Raw genomic sequence first — 18,926 nt, 5'->3', positions numbered from 1 at the left:
TCCATAAATCAAAATGTAATTTGGGTGAACTATCCCTTTTAAAATCGATAGAGTAGGACTCCTGCTGAGGTGTGTGTATGAGCAGGACCGATGTATGACGGATGGTAGTAAAGCTCAGCTGTGGTGTAGATGGAACGGCTGTTCAGTTGGTGTGTTTTACAGTAGTGTCAGCTGCTTCCCCACTTTGGATGTTTTTGGATTATTTGAGTGGGCTATTTATTGAGTGAATCATTGCATACATTTTGCATTAATTTATGAATTAGTTTTTTTGTGTTTGCATTTTTAAGTATGTAGGATGTCGAAAGCCAAGTGAGGTGTTAGGAAGTAGGACGGCTCAATGTTTGTTGTGGTTGATTTTCAGGGAATTTACTTCTCTAGGGTAGGGGGCAGCATTTGGAATTTTGGATGAAAAGCGTTCCCAAATTAAACTGCCTTCTACTCAAAGAAGATAGGATATGCATATAATTGGTAGATTTGGATAGAAAACACTCTAAAGTTTCCAAAACTGTTAAAATAGTGTCTGAGTATAACAGAACTGATTTGGCAGGCGAAAACCTGAGAAATATCCATTCAGGAAGTAGGATTTTTTTCCCCCATGCGTGCGACCAAGAGAGTGCCTTTCTTGTTTACCTTTTATATTGACAGCATTATTGTCCAGTTTAAATATTATCGATTATTTAGGCTAAAAACAACCTGAGGATTGATTATGAACATCGTTTGAAATGTTTCTACGACCTTTACGGATACAATTTTGATTTTTGTGTGTGCCTGTTGTGACTGCATTTGAGCATGTGGATTACTGTAGAAAACACACCAACAAAATGGAGGTTTTTGGAAAAAAAGAGACTTTATCGAACAAAAGGAACATTTATTGAATAAATGAATGTCTTCTGAGTGCAACCATATGAAGATCATCAAAGGTAAGTGATTAATTTGATCTCTATTTCTGACTTGTGTAACTCTTCTACTTGTCTGGTTACTGTTTGTAATGATTTGTCTGCTGGGCTATGTTCTCAAATAATTGCCGTAAAGCATTTTTTAAATCTGACACCGTGGTTGGATACACAAGAAGTTCATCTTCAAACCTATGTAAAATAGTTGTATCTTTTCTGAATTATTATAATGAGTATTTCTGTATTTGAATTTGGCACTCTGCAATCTCACTGGATGTTGGCCACGCTAGCGTCCGACATACCCTAGAGAGGTTAATCAGCTGCGCTCTACAGCAATATGTCTATAGCGCCACAATCTCCTACTAGAGGGAACCAGAACTTCTTTTTTTTTAGACCACCAATTTAAATGACAGTCATCATTTGGAAATTAAATGGAATTGCCAATAAAAAGTGAGTTTATAATAACTCATGCAGGGAAGATGTAGTATGATGAGCTGTCTCACCATGGGGGTTTCTAATGGGGATTTGATTAAGCTAGCATTAGCTGTCAGGATCTCACTGCTATCTTGTTAAGTGTGTGATTTAATGAAACTGGATTGTGAGCAGACACTTAAGTACTCTTTTCTTCTCTCTCCTCAGTCTTTCCCTGCCTCTCCTCTGCCTTCCTTCTCAAAGCCATCATCTACATTTCACACTCAGTCAACCTGAAAATCTCATCTCATTCTATCCACGAACACATTCTCCTCATGTCTCCCTCATGTCTCCAGATGTGTGTGTGCGCGTGTGTTCTTGCAAAGAAGCGCTGGCAGACTGACAATCCAGCATCCCCTCTCCCCTCTGAAGTGTTGCTCTCCTGTGTGTGTGTCAGCGCTGTGATTGACAGGTGTGTTTCTGTGTTGATGAGGACTTGGGGGTATAGTTGAGGTAGAGTCTCTAGCCCAGGTCTCTACAACCCTGTTCCTGGAGAGCTACCCTCCTGTAGGTTTTCGCTCCAACCCCAGTTGTAACTAACCTGATTCAGATTATCAACCAGCTAATTATTAGAATTGGGTGCACTAGTTTAGGGATGGAACAAAAACTTACTGGACGGTAGCTCTCCAGGAACAGGGTTGGAGAAGCCTACTCTAGCCTGAGTCATATAACATCTCAGCCTCCCTGCAACCCTGTCTGTTTGCGTGTATTGATTGCCCCAGTAGTGTAATATGTTTTCCCTTGGATAAATCTTTTGAACTTGTATGTCTAAAAATCCCATTCCATCCCAATAACATATTGTACTGATGTGTATATACGGTAGGGCAGGCAACCATGGTCCTGGAGTGCCGCAGGCACTTCATGTTTTTGATTTAATTTACCTGGAAGACCAGGTGTGTTGAATTTAGGTAATCACTGAACTGAATAATTAGCTCAGCTGATCAGGTGTGGTGCTTAGTTGGAACACAATCCTGTAGTACCTGCAGCACTCCAGGAACAGGGTTGCCTACCCCAGTGGTAGGGAGTGTACAGTCGTGGCCAAAAGTTTTGAGAATGACACAAATATACATTTTCACACAGTTTGCTGGTTCAGTGTCTTTAGATATTTTTGTTAGATGTTACTATGGTATACTGAAGTATTTTTATTTTACCTTTATTTAACTAGGCAAGTCAGTTAAGAACAAATTCTTATTTTCAAGTATAATTACAACCATTTCATAAGTGTCAAAGGCTTTTATTGACAATTACATGAAATTGTAACAGAGTCTATTTGCCGTGTTGACTCTTCTTTTTCAAGACCTCTGCAATCCGCCCTGGCATGCTGTCAATTAACTTCTGGGCCACATCCTGACAGATGGCAGCCCATTCTTGCATAATCAATGCTTGGAGTTTGTCCGAATTTGTGCGTTTTTGTTTGTCCACCCGCCTCATGAGGATTGACCACAAGTTCTCAATGGGATTAAGGTCTGGGGAGTTTCCTGGCCATGGACCCAAAATATCGGTGTTTTGTTCCCCGAGCCACTTAGTTATCACTTTTGCCTTATGGCATGTGCTCCATAATGCTGGAAAATGCATTGTTCATCACCAAACTGTTCCTGGATGGTTGGGAGAAGTTGCTCTCGGAGGATGTGTTGGTACCATTCTTTATTCAGGCAAAATTGTGAGTGAGTCCACCTTGGCTGAGAAGCATCCCCACACATGAATGGTCTCAGGATGCTTTACTGTTGGCATGACACAGAACTGATGGTAGCTCTCACCTTGTCTTCTCTGGACAAGCTTTTATCCTGATGCCCCAAACAATCGGAAAGGGGATTCATCAGAGAAAATGACTTTACCCCAGTCCTCAGCATTCCAATCCCTGTACCTTTGCAGAATATCCTGGAGAGAAGTGGTTTCTTTGCTGCCCTTCTTGACACCAGGTCATCCTCCAAAAGTCTTCTCCTCACTGTGCGTGCAGATGCACTCACACCTGCCTGCTGCCATTCCGGAGCAAGCTCTGTACTGGTGGTGCCCCGATCCCGCAGCTGAATCAAGTTTAGAAGACGGTCCTGGCGCTTGCTGGACTTTCTTGGGCGCCCTGAAGCCTGCTTCACCACAATTGAACCACTCTCTTTGAAGTTCTTGATGGTCCGATAAATGGTTGATTTTGGTGCAATCTTACTGGCAGAAATATCCTTGCATGTGAAGCCCTTTTTGTGTAAAGCAAAGAGGAGGGCACATGTTTCCTTCCAGGTAACCATGGTTGACAGAGGAAGAACAATGATTCCATGCACCACCTTCCTTTTGAAGCTTCCAGTCTGTTATTCGAACTCAATCAGCATGACAGAGTGATCTCCAGCCTTGTCAACACTCACACCTGTGTTTACGAGAGAATCACTGACATGATGTTAGACGGTCCTTTTTTGGCAGGGCTGAAATGCATTGGAATTTTTTGGGGGGATTCAGTTCATTTGCATGGCAATCTGATCACTCTTCATAACATTCTGGAGTATATCATTTTGCCATCACACAAACTGAAGCAGCAGACTTTGTGAAAATTAATATTTGTGTCATTCTCAAAACTTTTGGCCACGACTGAAGGTGTTTTGTTTACGCAGTGTGTATTCGTCAGGCCCCTGAATGGGATTTATTTTACTGGAACCATTTGTCATCATGCTGCTGTTAGCAGCCTGGGCTTGGTGGAGGTGGGATGTACTTGAATGAATGTCCTGAAAACAAAAGAACATGATCTCTCTGCTCTATAAGCCCCCAGCCTGGCTACCTCCTCCTCCCCTGTCCCTTTCTATTATACTGCTGAATCACAATGACCATATTATCTCTTCCTCCTTGTAATTCTTCCTCGTCCTCTATCCTCCCTCCCCGCCTCCTTCTCTTCTCCATATTTTCCTATCCTCTTTTTCCCTCTTCTTCCTCCCTCTCTCAGCCCTCAACTTGTCTCTCTCTTCCACTCTCCTTCCTCTCTTCTCCTCCTCCCCCTCCTCCCTCTCTCCTGTGTGTGAGGAGTCATTAATCTCAGCCAGAGCGATGGTCACTCTTGACTGCACCATAAACTCTCATCCGTCAGCACTTAATTGAATTGCCGGGTGTTTAAGAACACTGAGAACCCATCTCTCTCTGCGCTATCATTGTATCATGCCTTTTTCCCCTTCATTTTCTCTATCTATCATGCTTTTTCTCGTTATTTTCACTCTCTTTCCTTTCCGGTTGTACTCTTTATCCCCTCTCTCCTTCTCCCTCCTTCCCTTTGGTCTCACGCTTTAATCAGTCAGAATTTGGCAGTAGTGGAGGCTTGTGGTCCCTTTTGGGTTAATAGGCATCCAGTTCGTCCTTATCTGTGGCACTTGTCCATGTTGCAGTATATGTGTGTGCGTGCATGTGTTTGTGTGTGAGTCGTTCCATGTCATTTCAGCAAGCCATGACACCCATCATCTTAGATTGTTCTGAAATTGGTTTTCTACCTAAAGTTGCAAAGAAAATGTTGACAAACAAAACACGAGACCAGCAAAATCACATACAAGATGGCATTGCAGTGGATAGCTGCAGTCTTATGGGCTCCTGAACAATTCTTAAATTGTGTTTTTTTTTTTTTGTACGTAATGTTTCCGGCATAATTTCCTATGACCGAAAACAGCTTCTGGACATTAGAACAGCGATCACTAACCCTGATTTGGATGATTATTTCTACTTCAACGAGTTGGCAGCTCTGGATGTTATGTTTACCCTGGACCAGGCCCTTATCCCTGGGACTCGAAAGAGAGGCGTGATGATTAGACTATGTGGTCGAGCATCTAGACCACCCGTGCCCTTGTTTTGTTGTCGAACGTACAATCACTAGAGAACAAACTGGATGGGCTCCGTTTGAGACTATCTCATCAATGGGACCTGAACAACTGTCATGTCCTATGTTTCTTTGAGTCGTGGCTGAACAAGGACATGGATTATATACACCTACTGTAGCTGCTTTTCCATGCCTCGTCAACGTCGGATGGCAGCCTCTGGTAAGCTGAGAGGGGGAGTGGTGTGTCCCTTTGTTAACATCAATTGGTGTGTGATCTCTAATGTTAAGGTCACCTGGGTTAGAATACCTCACGGTAAGCTACAGACCGTATTTACCAAGAGTTTTAATCTGTATTTTTCGTAGCTGTCTATTTACCACCACAAACCGATGCTGGCACTAAGACCACACACTCAACGAGCTGTATAGGGCCATACGCAAAATAGAAAATGCACATCCAGAGGTGGCAGTTTTCGTGGCCGGGGATTATTAATTAAGGGAAACTGAAATTTGTTTGACCTAATTTCTACCAGCATGTCACATGTGCAACTAGAAGTAACAAGACTCTAGATCATCTTTACTCCACACACACAAACTCATACAAGGCTCTCCCTCGCCGTCCTCCTGATTCCTGCTTACAAGCAAAAACTCAAACAGGAATTTGTTTATTTTTATTTTTTTAGTTTAGTTTATTTTATTTTTACAGGGACAGTGCACATTAATCAACGTTTCAGTAAAAGTGCCGGTTTTAGCCAGCCGGCTAATTTTCAACCGCAGTCCCTGGGCAGGTTATTAAAAACAATTACAATATAGACAATAGCACCATAGAACAAGCAAGACATAGCAACATAGGACAAGCAAGACATAGCATACAGGCAGAGCAACATAGAACAAAAAGCAGCAAGACAAAATTCATAAAAGCAACAAAGTGTTTCCACACCTCACAAGCTACAGACAACAGACAACATGGAAAGCGGCAACACACAGCTAGGGACCATGTTCACAAATCTGATTGACCTTTAGCCAGGTCTTCAAGCATTTTGTGAAAGTGTGATATGTGGTGCAGTTATGTGTGTCTGATGGCAGTGTATTCCAGACATGGGAAGCTCTCACAGAGAATGCAGATTTACTAAAGGTGCTTTTCCTTAGGGGAACTATACAGTCACCTCTCATGGCAGACCTTGTGGATCTGCTGCCATATGTCTGGGTTTTATGTTTAACAAAAATATTGAGTGGAGGGGAGCCAGGCCATTAAGGATCTTGAATACAAGACATGCGTCGGTGTATTGCACAAGATTTTCCCAACTCAAGAGCTCATGCTTTCTAAGGATGTGACAATGATGATGGCTATTGGGCTTCCTATCAAGCACTTTGAGAGCCTGTTTGTAGACAGACTGAATAGGTTTTAATGTTGTACAGCAAGCTTGGGACCAACTAGTCAAGCAGTATGTTAAGTGGGGGAGTATCATAGATTTGAAGTACAGTTTTGCTACCTCTGTAGTCAAACAATTTCGTATAAATCGGAAATTAGCTAGATTGAATTTAGTTATTTGAATTACCTTTTTCACATGCTTTTTAAAAGAGAGGTTGGAATCAAGTATGATGCCAAGGTACTTAAAATCGGATACCACCTGGAGCTTCTCCCCTCCCCTGAATTACCAGTGATGCGCTCATTATGGAAGTGGTCCGATGAAGTGCGTGCTAAGCTACAGGACTGGAATATGTTCTGGGATTCATCCGATAACATGGAGTTTACCACATCAGTCACCGGCCTCATTAATAAGTGCATCGACGACGTCCCCCCCCATAGGGACCATAAGTACATAGCCCAAACAAAACCCATGGATTACAGGCAACATTTGCACTGAGCTAAAGGCAAGAGCTACCACTTTCAAGGAGTGGGACACTAACCTGGACAAGTGTTGTCACGATACCAGATTTTTTTTACTTCGATACCGACATCAGGGTTTAGTATCACGATACGGGATATCGAAATGATACTCTGTACCGAAACTATACCACGGCAAAAATAAAAGAAGGCATATTAGCTAAAGTCACAGAATAACTACTGTTTTTTTATTTTTTTTTATTTACATTTAACAATATCTTTAACTTGTAAAACAAATAAAATAACAAATATATTACATTTATTGCAAATATTAAACACCATATTAAATACCAGAGCAGGCAATTATTTTTTAAATTACATCTAAACTGTTTTAAAATGTAATTCGATACATATCAGGATTCATTTGCTCATCTGGGCAGAGCCATGAGTGAAATGCACTCTGGGAATTGTAGTATGCAGTCTAAAATCCATTGTATTTCTATGATGTGTAGACCATTGCTTTACTTTTTGGGTTGTGTAATCCTATTATAATGCTCACATGAATGCCATGCTGATGTTCATGTCATTGGCTCTAAAAAATAAAAATAAATTAGTAGAATAATGTTACAATGCAAATGTCATATAAATTCGTTTTTCATGTCATTTTTGGAAATGAACCTCCCTTGCACTGCTTTGTAACACATTTTGCTGAGTTGTTTCAGTGGGCTGGCCCTCATCTGCTCTAATCAAAGTATTCCCATAGTTTGCTTCTGCAGCCAGTTTTGTCAACAAGCTGCAGGGATGGGGGTATGATTTTTTTTTTCTTCAGAAGAAGCCATGCTGTTGGGCATTTCCTCTCTCCTCTCGCTTGCTTCTCAAAAGTGGCTCGCACTGTACAGTCTATGGCAAGTGCAAGTAGCCTGGCTAGCTACTGCCTCCTTGAGAATATTCAGATGAATGACTCGATCCTCTCAATCCATTTGACATGAGAAGCATTTGACGGAAGTATCGAAAGTAACAAAAATTCTAGTACCGAACCGTGTTTAATGTTCTAGTATTTATACCGTGCAACACTAATCCGGAGGCTTTCAAGAAATCCCGCTACGACCTCCGATAAACCATCAAACAGGCAAAGCGTTAATATAGGACTAAGATTGAATCCTACTTTGCCGGCTCTGACACTCGTGAGATGTGGCAGAGCTTGCAAACGATCACGGATTACAAAGGGAAACCCAGCCACAAGCTGCCCAATGATGCGAGCAGGGCATAACATTTTATTTTTGATCCAGCCACTGTGGAGATTTAAAAAACTAGCAGCTGCTCAGATTTTTTACCAGCCCAAATATATTTATTTCACTTAAATTATACTTAACAAAAAAACAGATGTGCATTCTTTGTAATGTTTTTAAAACAAGTGTATTACTAGTAAGAAGTAATGTGGTATATTGTTTCATTACATTTCAAATGTGTATTTTTAGGCAAAATATCACAGATGAGACAAACATTTTCTCCTGCCCCTTTAAGGGTGGGAGTTGACTGTGCCTGTGAGATTGAGTCTGACTGACTAGTAAAAGCGTTGTCTTCTCTTATCTAGCAGTTGAAAAACAACCAAACTTGTGAACAATGTAAATAGCCAAGAAACACAAGGACAAAGTCTCACTTCAGTATACATTTGTTTCAAGTGTATTAAACCAACTTTTATGCCTGTGCACCGTGCTTCTAAAAATGAATCTTTCTCAGCTCTTCATGTGCGCACAGCCCCCAGTCAGGCAGTGTTGCAGCGCGAGGTGGCATAGGATTCATAGTTATTTGACTTTGTGCGATTAATTTACATGCTATGAAACAAAATGGAGGAAATACTTTGAAAACAGCTACTGAAGCATTTATTTTACTATGTGATCACACAGATAACACTTGACTATATTTGGGTGTCTATTACTTAGAATGCAAAAAAAATTAGCCCAAGTAATAGTGAATTTCCTTGGAGGCTGCTAGATAAATATGCTAATGAGCGCAACTAGCTGTATTTCCTCTTGGTATGGCAACTACTTGGCATCCGACTGCAAGGCGCTGCAAAGTGTAGTGTGTACGGCCCAGTACAGTGGGGCCGAGCTCCCTGCCATCCAGGACCTCTATACCAGGCGGTGTCAGAGGAAGGCCCTAAAAATTGTCAGACTCAAGCCACCCAAGTCATAGACTGTTCTTTCTTCTACCACACAGCAAGTGGTACCGATGCATAAAATCTGGAACCAACAGGACCCTGAATAGCGTCTAGCCCCAAGCCATAAAACACCTAAATAGTTAGTCCGGGTAGATATTTGGTTATCTGTATTGACCCTCTTTGCACTCTTTTGACTCCCATACGCTGCTGCTACTGTTTATTATCCATCCTGTTGCCAAGAGCGTCTGCTAAATGACTTAAATGTAATGTAAATGTAGTCACTTTACCCCTACCAATATGTACATATCTACCTCAATTACCTCGTACCCCTGCACATCGACTTGGTACTGGTACCCCGTGTATATAGCAAAGTTATTGTTACTCCTGTATTTATTCCTCATTATAGTTTTTTTCTATATTTCCTCTGCATTGTTGGGAAGGGCCCGTAAGTAAGCATTTCACTTAGTTTTCACCTGTTGTTTACGAAGCATGTGACAATGCAATTTGATTTGGTTAATGGATGAAGGGTAAGCGACTTCAATGACTAATTTCTCTAAACGGGGGAAAAAACATCCCCAGATTCACAGGCAATACATTACATAGGATGAAGAAGCCATACTCTAAGCCACAGCTCCATAGTACTTTTCAGACATAGATAACTGATACTGGTTGTGGGGTGTGTTGACGGTTATATGAATCCTATAAATAAAAAGGGCCAATTTGGGTGCATTCAATGAGCTTAATATCTCAAGGATCAAATTATATTTAAACAAAATTATGTTCTAGGACTGCTAGTCTTATCTGTTTCTAACTACAGAAACGATTTCAGCACAACCTGAGGTGGTGGGGTGTCAATCCTCTTGTATTTTTAGGTGGAATGACCCATGTGTGCGGTGTGCTTGTCTCAGTCATCACATCTCTCTCATCACACATGGTTCAGACTGTCTTTAATTGTATCCCACTAACCTTTCCTGATAGTAACTGTCTCTCACAGCTAAGGTCTCGGGACACATCAATAGCGTTTGCCTGCCGAGAGTACCTCTGAACAGAGTGCAGGCAGTAATTTTCCGGTGCGACGTGTGCTATAAATAGTCTGTCATGTCCACTACAGGGACACTGACAGCTAGCTATGCAGTTTATCCAGGGATGCCGTGTGGTTGTCTGTGTGCACATTTATCAATATGCATTTCGGTGTCTTCATGAGTGTGTGCTTACACACCCTATGCATTTGTTTGTGTGCCTACCCATACTGCTTGTTTGGGGGAGGTGAATTCTGAAGGTATTGCAGTACCTCCCCTGTCTCTCTTTCTTCCTTTCTCTCTTTCTCCTCCCCGCTCTCTCTCTCTTCCCCTTTCTCCTCTGCCCTCTGGTGTATAGAGAGTCCTCCAGCAGTACCTGCTGCTGAATCTGTCTTGTTTTTAGACTCTGTTATAGTCTTCAGACTCGCAGTCACACACGCATGTATGTATCTCCGGCTTCTCATCCCACATCCCATTGAGGGAGGTAATAGAGGCTGGCCTTGGACAGGGGGAGCACGTGGATACGATGCGGGGGATGAGGGGAGGAAAGGAAACATGGAGAATAAAAGAGGAACATTTTAAGTCAATCTGCCAAGGCCAGCTGCTCTCCACTCGGCTACCTGCCAGAGCCAATGAAACCAGCTCCCAGCACCACTGTTTACACGACGATCTCATTACACACACTCTGTCTGGTTGAAAGGGATGAATAGGGGGGAGGGTCATTCCATGCCATTTCAGCAAGCTATGAAATCCGTCTTCTCAGATTGTTCTGAAATCATTTCTGTAGTTAGAAGCAGATAAGATTAGCATTCCTGCAACATTAATTTGTTGAACTATAATTTGATATCTGAGAAATTAAGCAAATTAATTGCACCCAAATTTGCCATTTTAATTTATAGGATTCACATAATATTCTATAAATATTGTACCTAACATCTGATTTGTAACAATGAGAAGACATAAGGAATTGTCAAAGCCACCCATGGACCCCCACAACCCCAACATCCAGTATATAGTATCAGTTCTCTGTCTGAGAAGTAGTATGAAGCTGCGGCTTGGAGTATTGCTTCTTCATCCTATGTCATGTATTCTCAGTGAATTTGGTGATGATCCCCCCCCCCCCGAGATTTTTTTCCCCCCAATGTTAAATGGATAGTTCACACAAATTACGAAATTACATTGGTTTCCTTATCCTATAAGCAGTTTACGGACAAGGTATGACAGCAATGGTACCTATGTTAGCATTTCTGTGGTTCATTTCCAAATCATCTATAAGTAACATCATTGAATTACTCAATCAATTATTAGATTCTTCAGGATGATTTGGACATAAAGCATGAAAGCGCTAATGTAAGTACATTTGACTTGGATTTGTGCCACAAATGCAAAAAAAGTTAGCAGTGGACAACAAAACCAACACATGGATTTCTGTCATACCTTGTCCATAGACAGCTTACAGGGTAAGGAAACCAGTATGTCATTTTGTCATTTTGGTGAACTATTACCCCTTTAACATTGATGTGTGTGGGGGGGCTTTAAAAAATAAATCCCCCGGAACAGCACCATCTAGTGTTCAGAACCTGGTAATATCAAGATGTAGGATAGGACATAAACGTAACAACTTCAATTACTAATTTCTCTGAACTGGGGAAAAACAACACCAAATTCACTGGGAATACATTACATACGATAAAGAAACAGTACTCCGAGCTGCAGCTCCAAACTACTTGTCAGACATGGAGAACTCAAACTACACCGAACAAAAATATAAACGCAACATGAAACTATTTCAAAGATGTCACTGAGTTACAGTTCATATAAGGAAACCAGTCAATTGAAATAAATTCATTAGACTCTAATCTACAGATTTCACATGACTGGGAATACACATATACATCTGTTGGTCACAGATACCTTTAAAAAAAAAAAGGATTGACGTGGATCAGAAAAGCAATCAGTATCTGGTGTGACCACCATTTGCCTCATGTAGTGCGACACATCTCCTTTGTATAGAGTTTATAAGGTTGTTGGTTGTGGACTGTTGTCCCGCTCCTCTTCAATGGCTGTGCAATGTTGCTGGACATTGGCGGGAACAAGAACACGCTGTCGTAGACGTTGATCTAGAGCATCGCAAACATGTTCAATGAGTGAAATGTCTGGTGAGTATGCAGGCCATGGAAGAACTGGGACATTTTCAGCATCCAGGAATTGTGTACAGATCCTTGCGACATGGGGCCGTGCATTATCATGCTGAAAGATGAGGTGATGGTGGTGGATGAATGGCACAACAACGGGCCTCAGAATCTCGTCATGATATCTCTGCATTCAAATTGCCATTGCTAAAATGCAATTGTGTTCGTTGTCCGTAGCTTATGCATGCCCATACCATAAGCCCACCGCCAACATAACGTTGACATCAGCCAACCGCTCGCCCACACGGCCCCATACACGCCGTCTGCCATCTGCCAGGTACAGTTGAAACCGGGATTCATCCGTGAAGAGCACACTTCTCCAGCGTGCCAGTGGACATCGAAGGTGATCATTTGTCCACTGAATTCGGTTATGTGGCCAAACTGCAGTCGGGTCAACACGCTGGTGAGGATGACGAGCACACAGATTAGCTACACTGAGACAGTTTCTGACAGTTTGTGCAGAAATTCTCTGATTGTGCAAACCCACAGTTTCATCAGCGCTCCTGGTGGCTGGTCTCAGACGATCCCGCAGGTGAAGAAGCCAGATGTGGAGGTCCTGGGCAGGCATGGTTACACGTGGTCTGCAGTTGTGGGCCGGTTGGAAGTACTGCCAAATTCTCTAAAACGACATTGGAGGAGGCTTATGATAGAGATATTAACATCCAATTCTCTGGCAACAGCTCTGGTGGACATTCCTGCAGTCAGCATGCCAATTGCATGCTCCCTCAAAACACGAGACATCTGTGGCATTGTGTGACAGAACTGCACATTTTAGAGTGACCTTTTATTGTCCCCAGCACAAGGTGCTCCTGTGTAATTATCATACTGTTTAATCCACTTCTTGATGTGCACCTGTCCGGTGGATGGATTATCTTGGCAAAGGAGAAATGCGCACTAACAGAGGTGTAAACACATTTGTGCATAAAGTTTGAGAGAAATACATTTTTTTGTGAGTATGGAACATTTCTGGGATCTTATATTTCAGCTCATGAAACATGGGGCACTACATGTTGTGGTTATATTTTTGTTCAGTGTATATACTCGTTGGGGTGTGATTGGCATTTCTTTGGATTCCTCATGCCTAACTCATTGTTAGAAAAAAGTCCAAATCGGATGTTTAGGTACTATATTTATTGAATATTATATTTATCCTATGCACCCAAATTGGCCATATAAATGTAATCAATTAGCTTAATTTCTCAGAGATCAAATTATATTTTAATAAAACAATGTTTCAGGAATGCTAATCTTATTTGTTGGTGAGTGTTGAAATCCTCTTGTGCTTTTTGAAGTGGAACGAACCAAGAGAGAGACATGAAGAAAGGGCCAGATGATGGTGAGTTTTGTCTGGAGTCCCAACAGTCTGTCCTTTAGGGGAAAGACAGATGCGGGAAATAGAGGGAGAAAGAAAAACATGAGAGGAGGGGCTCGGGAGATTGCTGCTCTTGGCTGTGAAACACCTCCCCACTCACAGACAGGCTCTGTCTCCCCGCCCACTCCATTCTTGTGTGTGTGTGCTGCAGATGTTTTTGCGTGGCGGCTGCTCTGGCTTTTCTGTCACCACGCAGAGCTGAGAGGAGGAGGAGGAGAGAGCAGCGCAGCAGAGAGCGAGAGTGCGTCCGTGTTCTTGTGTGTGCTATGCAGGGATTGCTCTGTCTGGCTGCTGGTGATTTGGTAGGAACTTTTGGTGTGTTTATGTAGACATCCACCATTCTGCTGTTGGTTGTGTGTTTAGGTCAGTAAGCCATCGAGGAGGAGCTCTCATAAGGTAGATTGCATGCTGTTTGCATTTGACTGCTGCAGGAGACCGCCAGGAAAGGAGGGAGCGGGAACAAGTGAAAGAGAGAGCTGTTACCCTCAATGTGCATTGGTCTGTTTATCTTCTCTACTGCTTGCTAGTGTTTAGCTGTGTGGCTGATGCGGCATGTGTCTATGAGTCAGGCTGAAGCCATACTGTAAGTGAGGTCACAGCGCTGTAGTGGAGGAGACAATGCTGGTAATGAATGTTCTCTCTGCGTAGGGGACGGACGGTGAGGTCAGCTGGGCTGCTGTGTTCTGAGCATCAGACTCTGAATTCCTCTACAGTGGAGGAGCTCCTGGTGGCTTTGTTTCGGTTGCCTGGCGGGACAGAAACAACGGTCTGATTCAGTGTGGTCTGTGTCAGCCAGAGGCACAATGCATGTGTGAGCTGAGCTTGGCAGGTGGCAGGATTAGTGCTAGATGTAGTGTGACTGTGGACTGGACACAGACCATTCATTCACACATACTCTCACATACAGGAGAGTTAGGGACTTATCACTCGTTCGATTTCAGTCATTACATGCAGCATTAGAGCAGTGAGTGAGTCTGTTAGGCAGGCAGGCAGGCAGCTCTCCTTACACCTCAGGCTGCCATTCCATTACAGCAGTGTGCTTTTCGGGACTGAGACTCCGATTAGCTTTTTGTAGCAAGCTGTGGAGCCCCTTGATTCTCATACCTGGCTTATGGTTGAGAGGAAAGGTATTCTATCCTTGGGGTGCAGAGGGATATAGCCCCTAAGCTATTTGAGAGAGTGAATTCAGCAGGACTTTGGAAGACAGGCATTGAGATTGAGATTGGATCCGCTTGTAAAGCAAGAGCACGGCCATTGATAGGTATTGTGAGGGGTATAGTAAAGACTCAGTGGTGTGTGAAATTGGTTGAGGGATAGTGTGTGTTGGACATTGTGTCAGACAGTGTGTGTGTGTGTGTGTGTGTGTGTGTCCATTCTCTCACGCGTAATGCTGTGCCCAGCGTCCTGCCTGCCTCTCCTAAGGGACCTGGCTCAGTGGCGCTGCCTGCTAGGGTGGCACCGCCAACACGGGGTCAGTGCAGGGGTCATTGCAGGGGCTGGGCCGGGGTCAGAGGTTGGGGGAATGAATCGGCCCGTCTGCCTCACCAAACCGCAACATGGGAGCAAGGTGAGTACCTTAATTTACTCAGCAATCTTTCAGACAGTTTAAACCTAGTCTTTTTACACCACACATTAGAAAGACTAGATACTGCAATAATAGTAATAATAAATCATTGATGAACCTAGTCTTTGTCTGTCCCCTCAGTTTTGTGTGATTCTTGTCATAAGGGGCCTCGTATGGAGCGATTTGAGTGCCAACATTGTATTTGAATTCCATAATTTTGAATTTGAATTAACTTTTTAGTATTTGTTTTATTTGTAACGCACAAATGTAATAATTTTATTGAGTGAATAACTGTATTTAGTTTTAAAATCAAATATTTAAGTTCGATATATTCTGTTTCAAAATGGTATATATTGCATTCATTGTCTATCAAGTTTACAAACAATAATTTCAAGTTCATCAACGTTTCATATATTCAACTTCTCAGATTCATTCGGATTCAGTTTTTAAATTCGGTTCTCTAAATTCCGATTCAAAACCACAGACAACATACTGGTACTTTCATAGCCAGGGAATGTAGAGGAGAACCAATATAACGAAATACTTACTGTGGTAAACAGAAGCTTCTTGTGAAATGTTGAATTTATTTTCTAGTATTTGAACCATTTTGGCTATAAACTATGATGATCCCATTCCTGGAAGCTAAGAGTCTCTGAAATATCTGTTCCCTCTATGATGATCGCATGCCGCATTGGAAGGGAGTAACACAAAATAAAAACAATTTGTCCCACGTAAGAATACTGTTGAATATTCCTGACAGTTTAGCCCTTCTAAGCATAGCCTTTCCTCTGCCAATGTAATCCTGCTCTTGTGACCTACTGGGTTCGAACTGGGTCTCCTGCCTGTCACAAGACTGTGTTAGCCCACTTAGCCCATAGCTTCCGGAACTAATCCCTAACACAATTCTACAGCAAGGTTACTCATCAAAAGAGCTTGGTTCATCAAACCACTTCAGTTACATTTTACCCCCTTTGACCTCATACTCAGATATCACGGCACCAATATAACTGACTGGGTTCGAAATCAGGCTTACTGCACAACAACAGCACTTTATTTTGCAAACAGAAGCAGAATGATCTGTAGACCCCATTTAATGAGAGGGCAACAGAGGTGGTTTGGGGATCCATGCATGTGATGAACAACCTTGCCTGAGACCTAAAAACGTGTTAGTTTGACTGATTGGGTTCTAACCCAGGTCTCCTGTGCTTCAGACAATTCAAGTTTTCAGGTCTCCGATAAGTTACTTATCACAAAAGCATGGTCACCAAAGCTGCTGCTACATGGTCACGTGTGTTTTCGAGGCAGAAGTCCTGCGGTTGAGTCTCAATATGCGATGAATCAGGGGAAAGCAGTACTTGCTAAGCAGACAGTGTGATGTCCTTTACAATGGTACCCCTGGACTCAGATGTACAGTTGCGCTGGTTCAAACCACAGGGTTCTCTGTAGAGCGAGTTTAAGTGGTGAATGTAGCATATGGGAATCTGTAAAACTCATTAATCAGCCTGAAGTGTTGTCCCTTGCACAATAGTAAAAGGCCTTTTTCAATAGCACGGTGGGTTATAACTATGGTTGGGTGGTATTTAGATTTTCATATTGTCATACTGTCCTCTCATACCGGGCTATACGGTATTACCAGCTTAGTACACAAGGGGGCGTCCAAAAACACAAAGAAAAGTCTAGAATTCTATTGCCCAGAATGCTGACAAAGTGAGCACAAGTAATGTCGAATTTCAATGGAGGCTGCTAGCTCAATATGATAACGAGCGCAAACGAAAATAAAGAAATTGCTGAGACAGGCAATCCAGCCCATAAAGTTACACATATATAGTTAGGAGCTACCAAATTGGTGAGTTTAGACATTTACAAGCAAACGTGAATGAGAGACCTTGAGAGACCTGTATCTGTGTGAAGTCTGGAGTTGCTAGGCTAGGGCCTGCCTGCTCAGAGAAGAGGGGAGAGGTGAAAAAACACAAGGAAATCAAGATGGTGGCAGCTGTACAAATAACGAATCCAAAGGGCTTTGACTTCTGGCCCCCCAATGGTGGAACAAACTCCCTCACGACGCCAGGACAGCGGAGTCAATCACCACCTTCCGGAGACACCTGAAACCCCACCTCTTTAAGGAATACCTAGGATAGGATAAAGTAATCCTTCCCACCCCCCCCCCCCTTAAAAGATTTAGATGCACTATTGTAAAGTAGCAGTTCCACTGGATGTCATAAGGTGAACGCACCAATTTGTAAGTCGCTCTGGATAAGAGCGTCTGCTAAATGACTTAAATGTAAATGTAACTTCTGAAACACGGCAGAAAGCTAACACAAATGATGCCCCATTTGAGTCTCGGTATGAGCTGAATCACATGCACATTGGACCCACTCCACTTTGCCTACCAACAGATCTGCCATTTCCATCGCTATTCACACGGCCGTAACACATCTGGAAAAGAGGAACACCTATGTGAGAATGCTGTTCATTGGCTAGTTTAGCGTTCAACACTATTGTTCCCTCCAAGCTCGACACCAAGCTCAGAGCCCCGGGTCTGGACACCACCCTCTGCAACTGGGTCCTGGACTTCCTGATGGGCAGACCACAGGCTGTGAGGACTGGCAACCACACCACCTCCACACGGACTCGAGCGGGTGGTGAAGACTGCCCAGTACATTACTGGGACCTTTTTTTATTTATTTTAATTTTTTACCTTTATTTAACTAGTTAAGTTAAGAACAAATTCTTATTTTCAATGACGGCCTATGAACAGTGGGTTAACTGCCTGTTCAGGGACAGAACGACAGATTTGTACCTGGTCAGCTCAGGCGTTTGAACTTGCAACCTTCCGGTTACTAGTCCAACGCTCTAACAACTAGGCTACCCTGGGACCTTGCTCCCACCCATCCAGGACATTACTCAACAATGTGCCTGATGAAGGCCCGCAGCATCATGAAGGACAACACACACCCCAGCCACGAGCTGTTCACTCCCTTACCATCGGAGCATGTGGTCTGATACCAACAAACTCAGAGACAGTTTCTGTCTACAAGCCTTCAGACTGCTGAACACTTGAACTGGACTGACAACCTGCACTGAGTCTCCACACCTTAGCACACATCCACTCACTCACACCCACACAGATATACACCGGGTATACAAAACATTAAGAAGAACTGCTCTTTCCATGACATAGACTTACCAGATGAAAGCTATGAACCCTTATTGATGTCACTTATTGAAGTGGATTTAACCAGTGTAGATGAAGGGGAGGAGACAGGTTTAAGAAAGATGTTTAAGCCTTGAGACAATTGAGACATGTATTGTGTATGTGTGCCATTCAGAGGGTGAATGGGCAAGACAAAATATCAAAGTGCCTTTGAACGGGGTATGGTAGTAGGTACCAGGCACAGTTGTTTGTGGCCAGAACTGCAATGCTGCTGGGTTGTTCGCGCTCATCAGTTTCCCGTGTGTATCAAGAATGTTCCACCACCAAAGGACATCCAGCCAACTTGACACAACTGTGGGATGCATTGGAGTTAACATGGGCCATCATCCCTGTGGAACACTTCAACACCTTGAGTCCATGCCCTGATGAATTGAGGTTGTTCTGAGCCATTTACTTTGTTCTTATTTGTTGTTGCATTGTTGAGGAGGAACCTACAG

The 18,926-nt window shown here is 42.8% G+C and overlaps 1 protein-coding gene and 1 long non-coding RNA gene across 3 annotated transcripts in view; one reads left to right on the top strand and one right to left on the bottom strand.

Moving 5' to 3' along the window:
* The window catches only part of LOC115135846 (E3 ubiquitin-protein ligase Siah2-like), a 48,968-nt gene that overhangs the window by 15,806 nt on the left and 14,236 nt on the right, over window positions 1–18,926 (top strand). Inside the window, exon 1 of one of the 2 annotated variants that reach the window (XM_029670979.2) lies at window positions 13,575–15,278. The exons of the other annotated variant lie outside the window; for it this stretch is intronic. Within the exon in view, the coding sequence (XP_029526839.1) occupies window positions 15,099–15,278 (180 nt within the window). The 5' untranslated portion in view covers window positions 13,575–15,098. Of the gene's footprint in view, window positions 1–13,574; window positions 15,279–18,926 lie in introns of those variants that run through there. 2 annotated transcript variants of the gene reach the window in all.
* On the bottom strand, window positions 13,452–16,114 carry LOC135573778 (uncharacterized). The gene is made up of 2 exons (XR_010464907.1): window positions 15,824–16,114; window positions 13,452–14,457 (listed from the first exon to the last, which is right to left on the bottom strand). It is a non-coding gene; the product is annotated as an uncharacterized LOC135573778 (long non-coding RNA).

Source organism: Oncorhynchus nerka, linkage group LG10 (assembly GCF_034236695.1).
Source record: "Oncorhynchus nerka isolate Pitt River linkage group LG10, Oner_Uvic_2.0, whole genome shotgun sequence".
Classification (NCBI taxonomy): Eukaryota; Metazoa; Chordata; class Actinopteri; order Salmoniformes; family Salmonidae; genus Oncorhynchus; species Oncorhynchus nerka.
The sequence above is the reverse complement of the archived record's forward strand: the minus strand, read 5'-3'. Positions and strand labels throughout refer to the sequence as shown.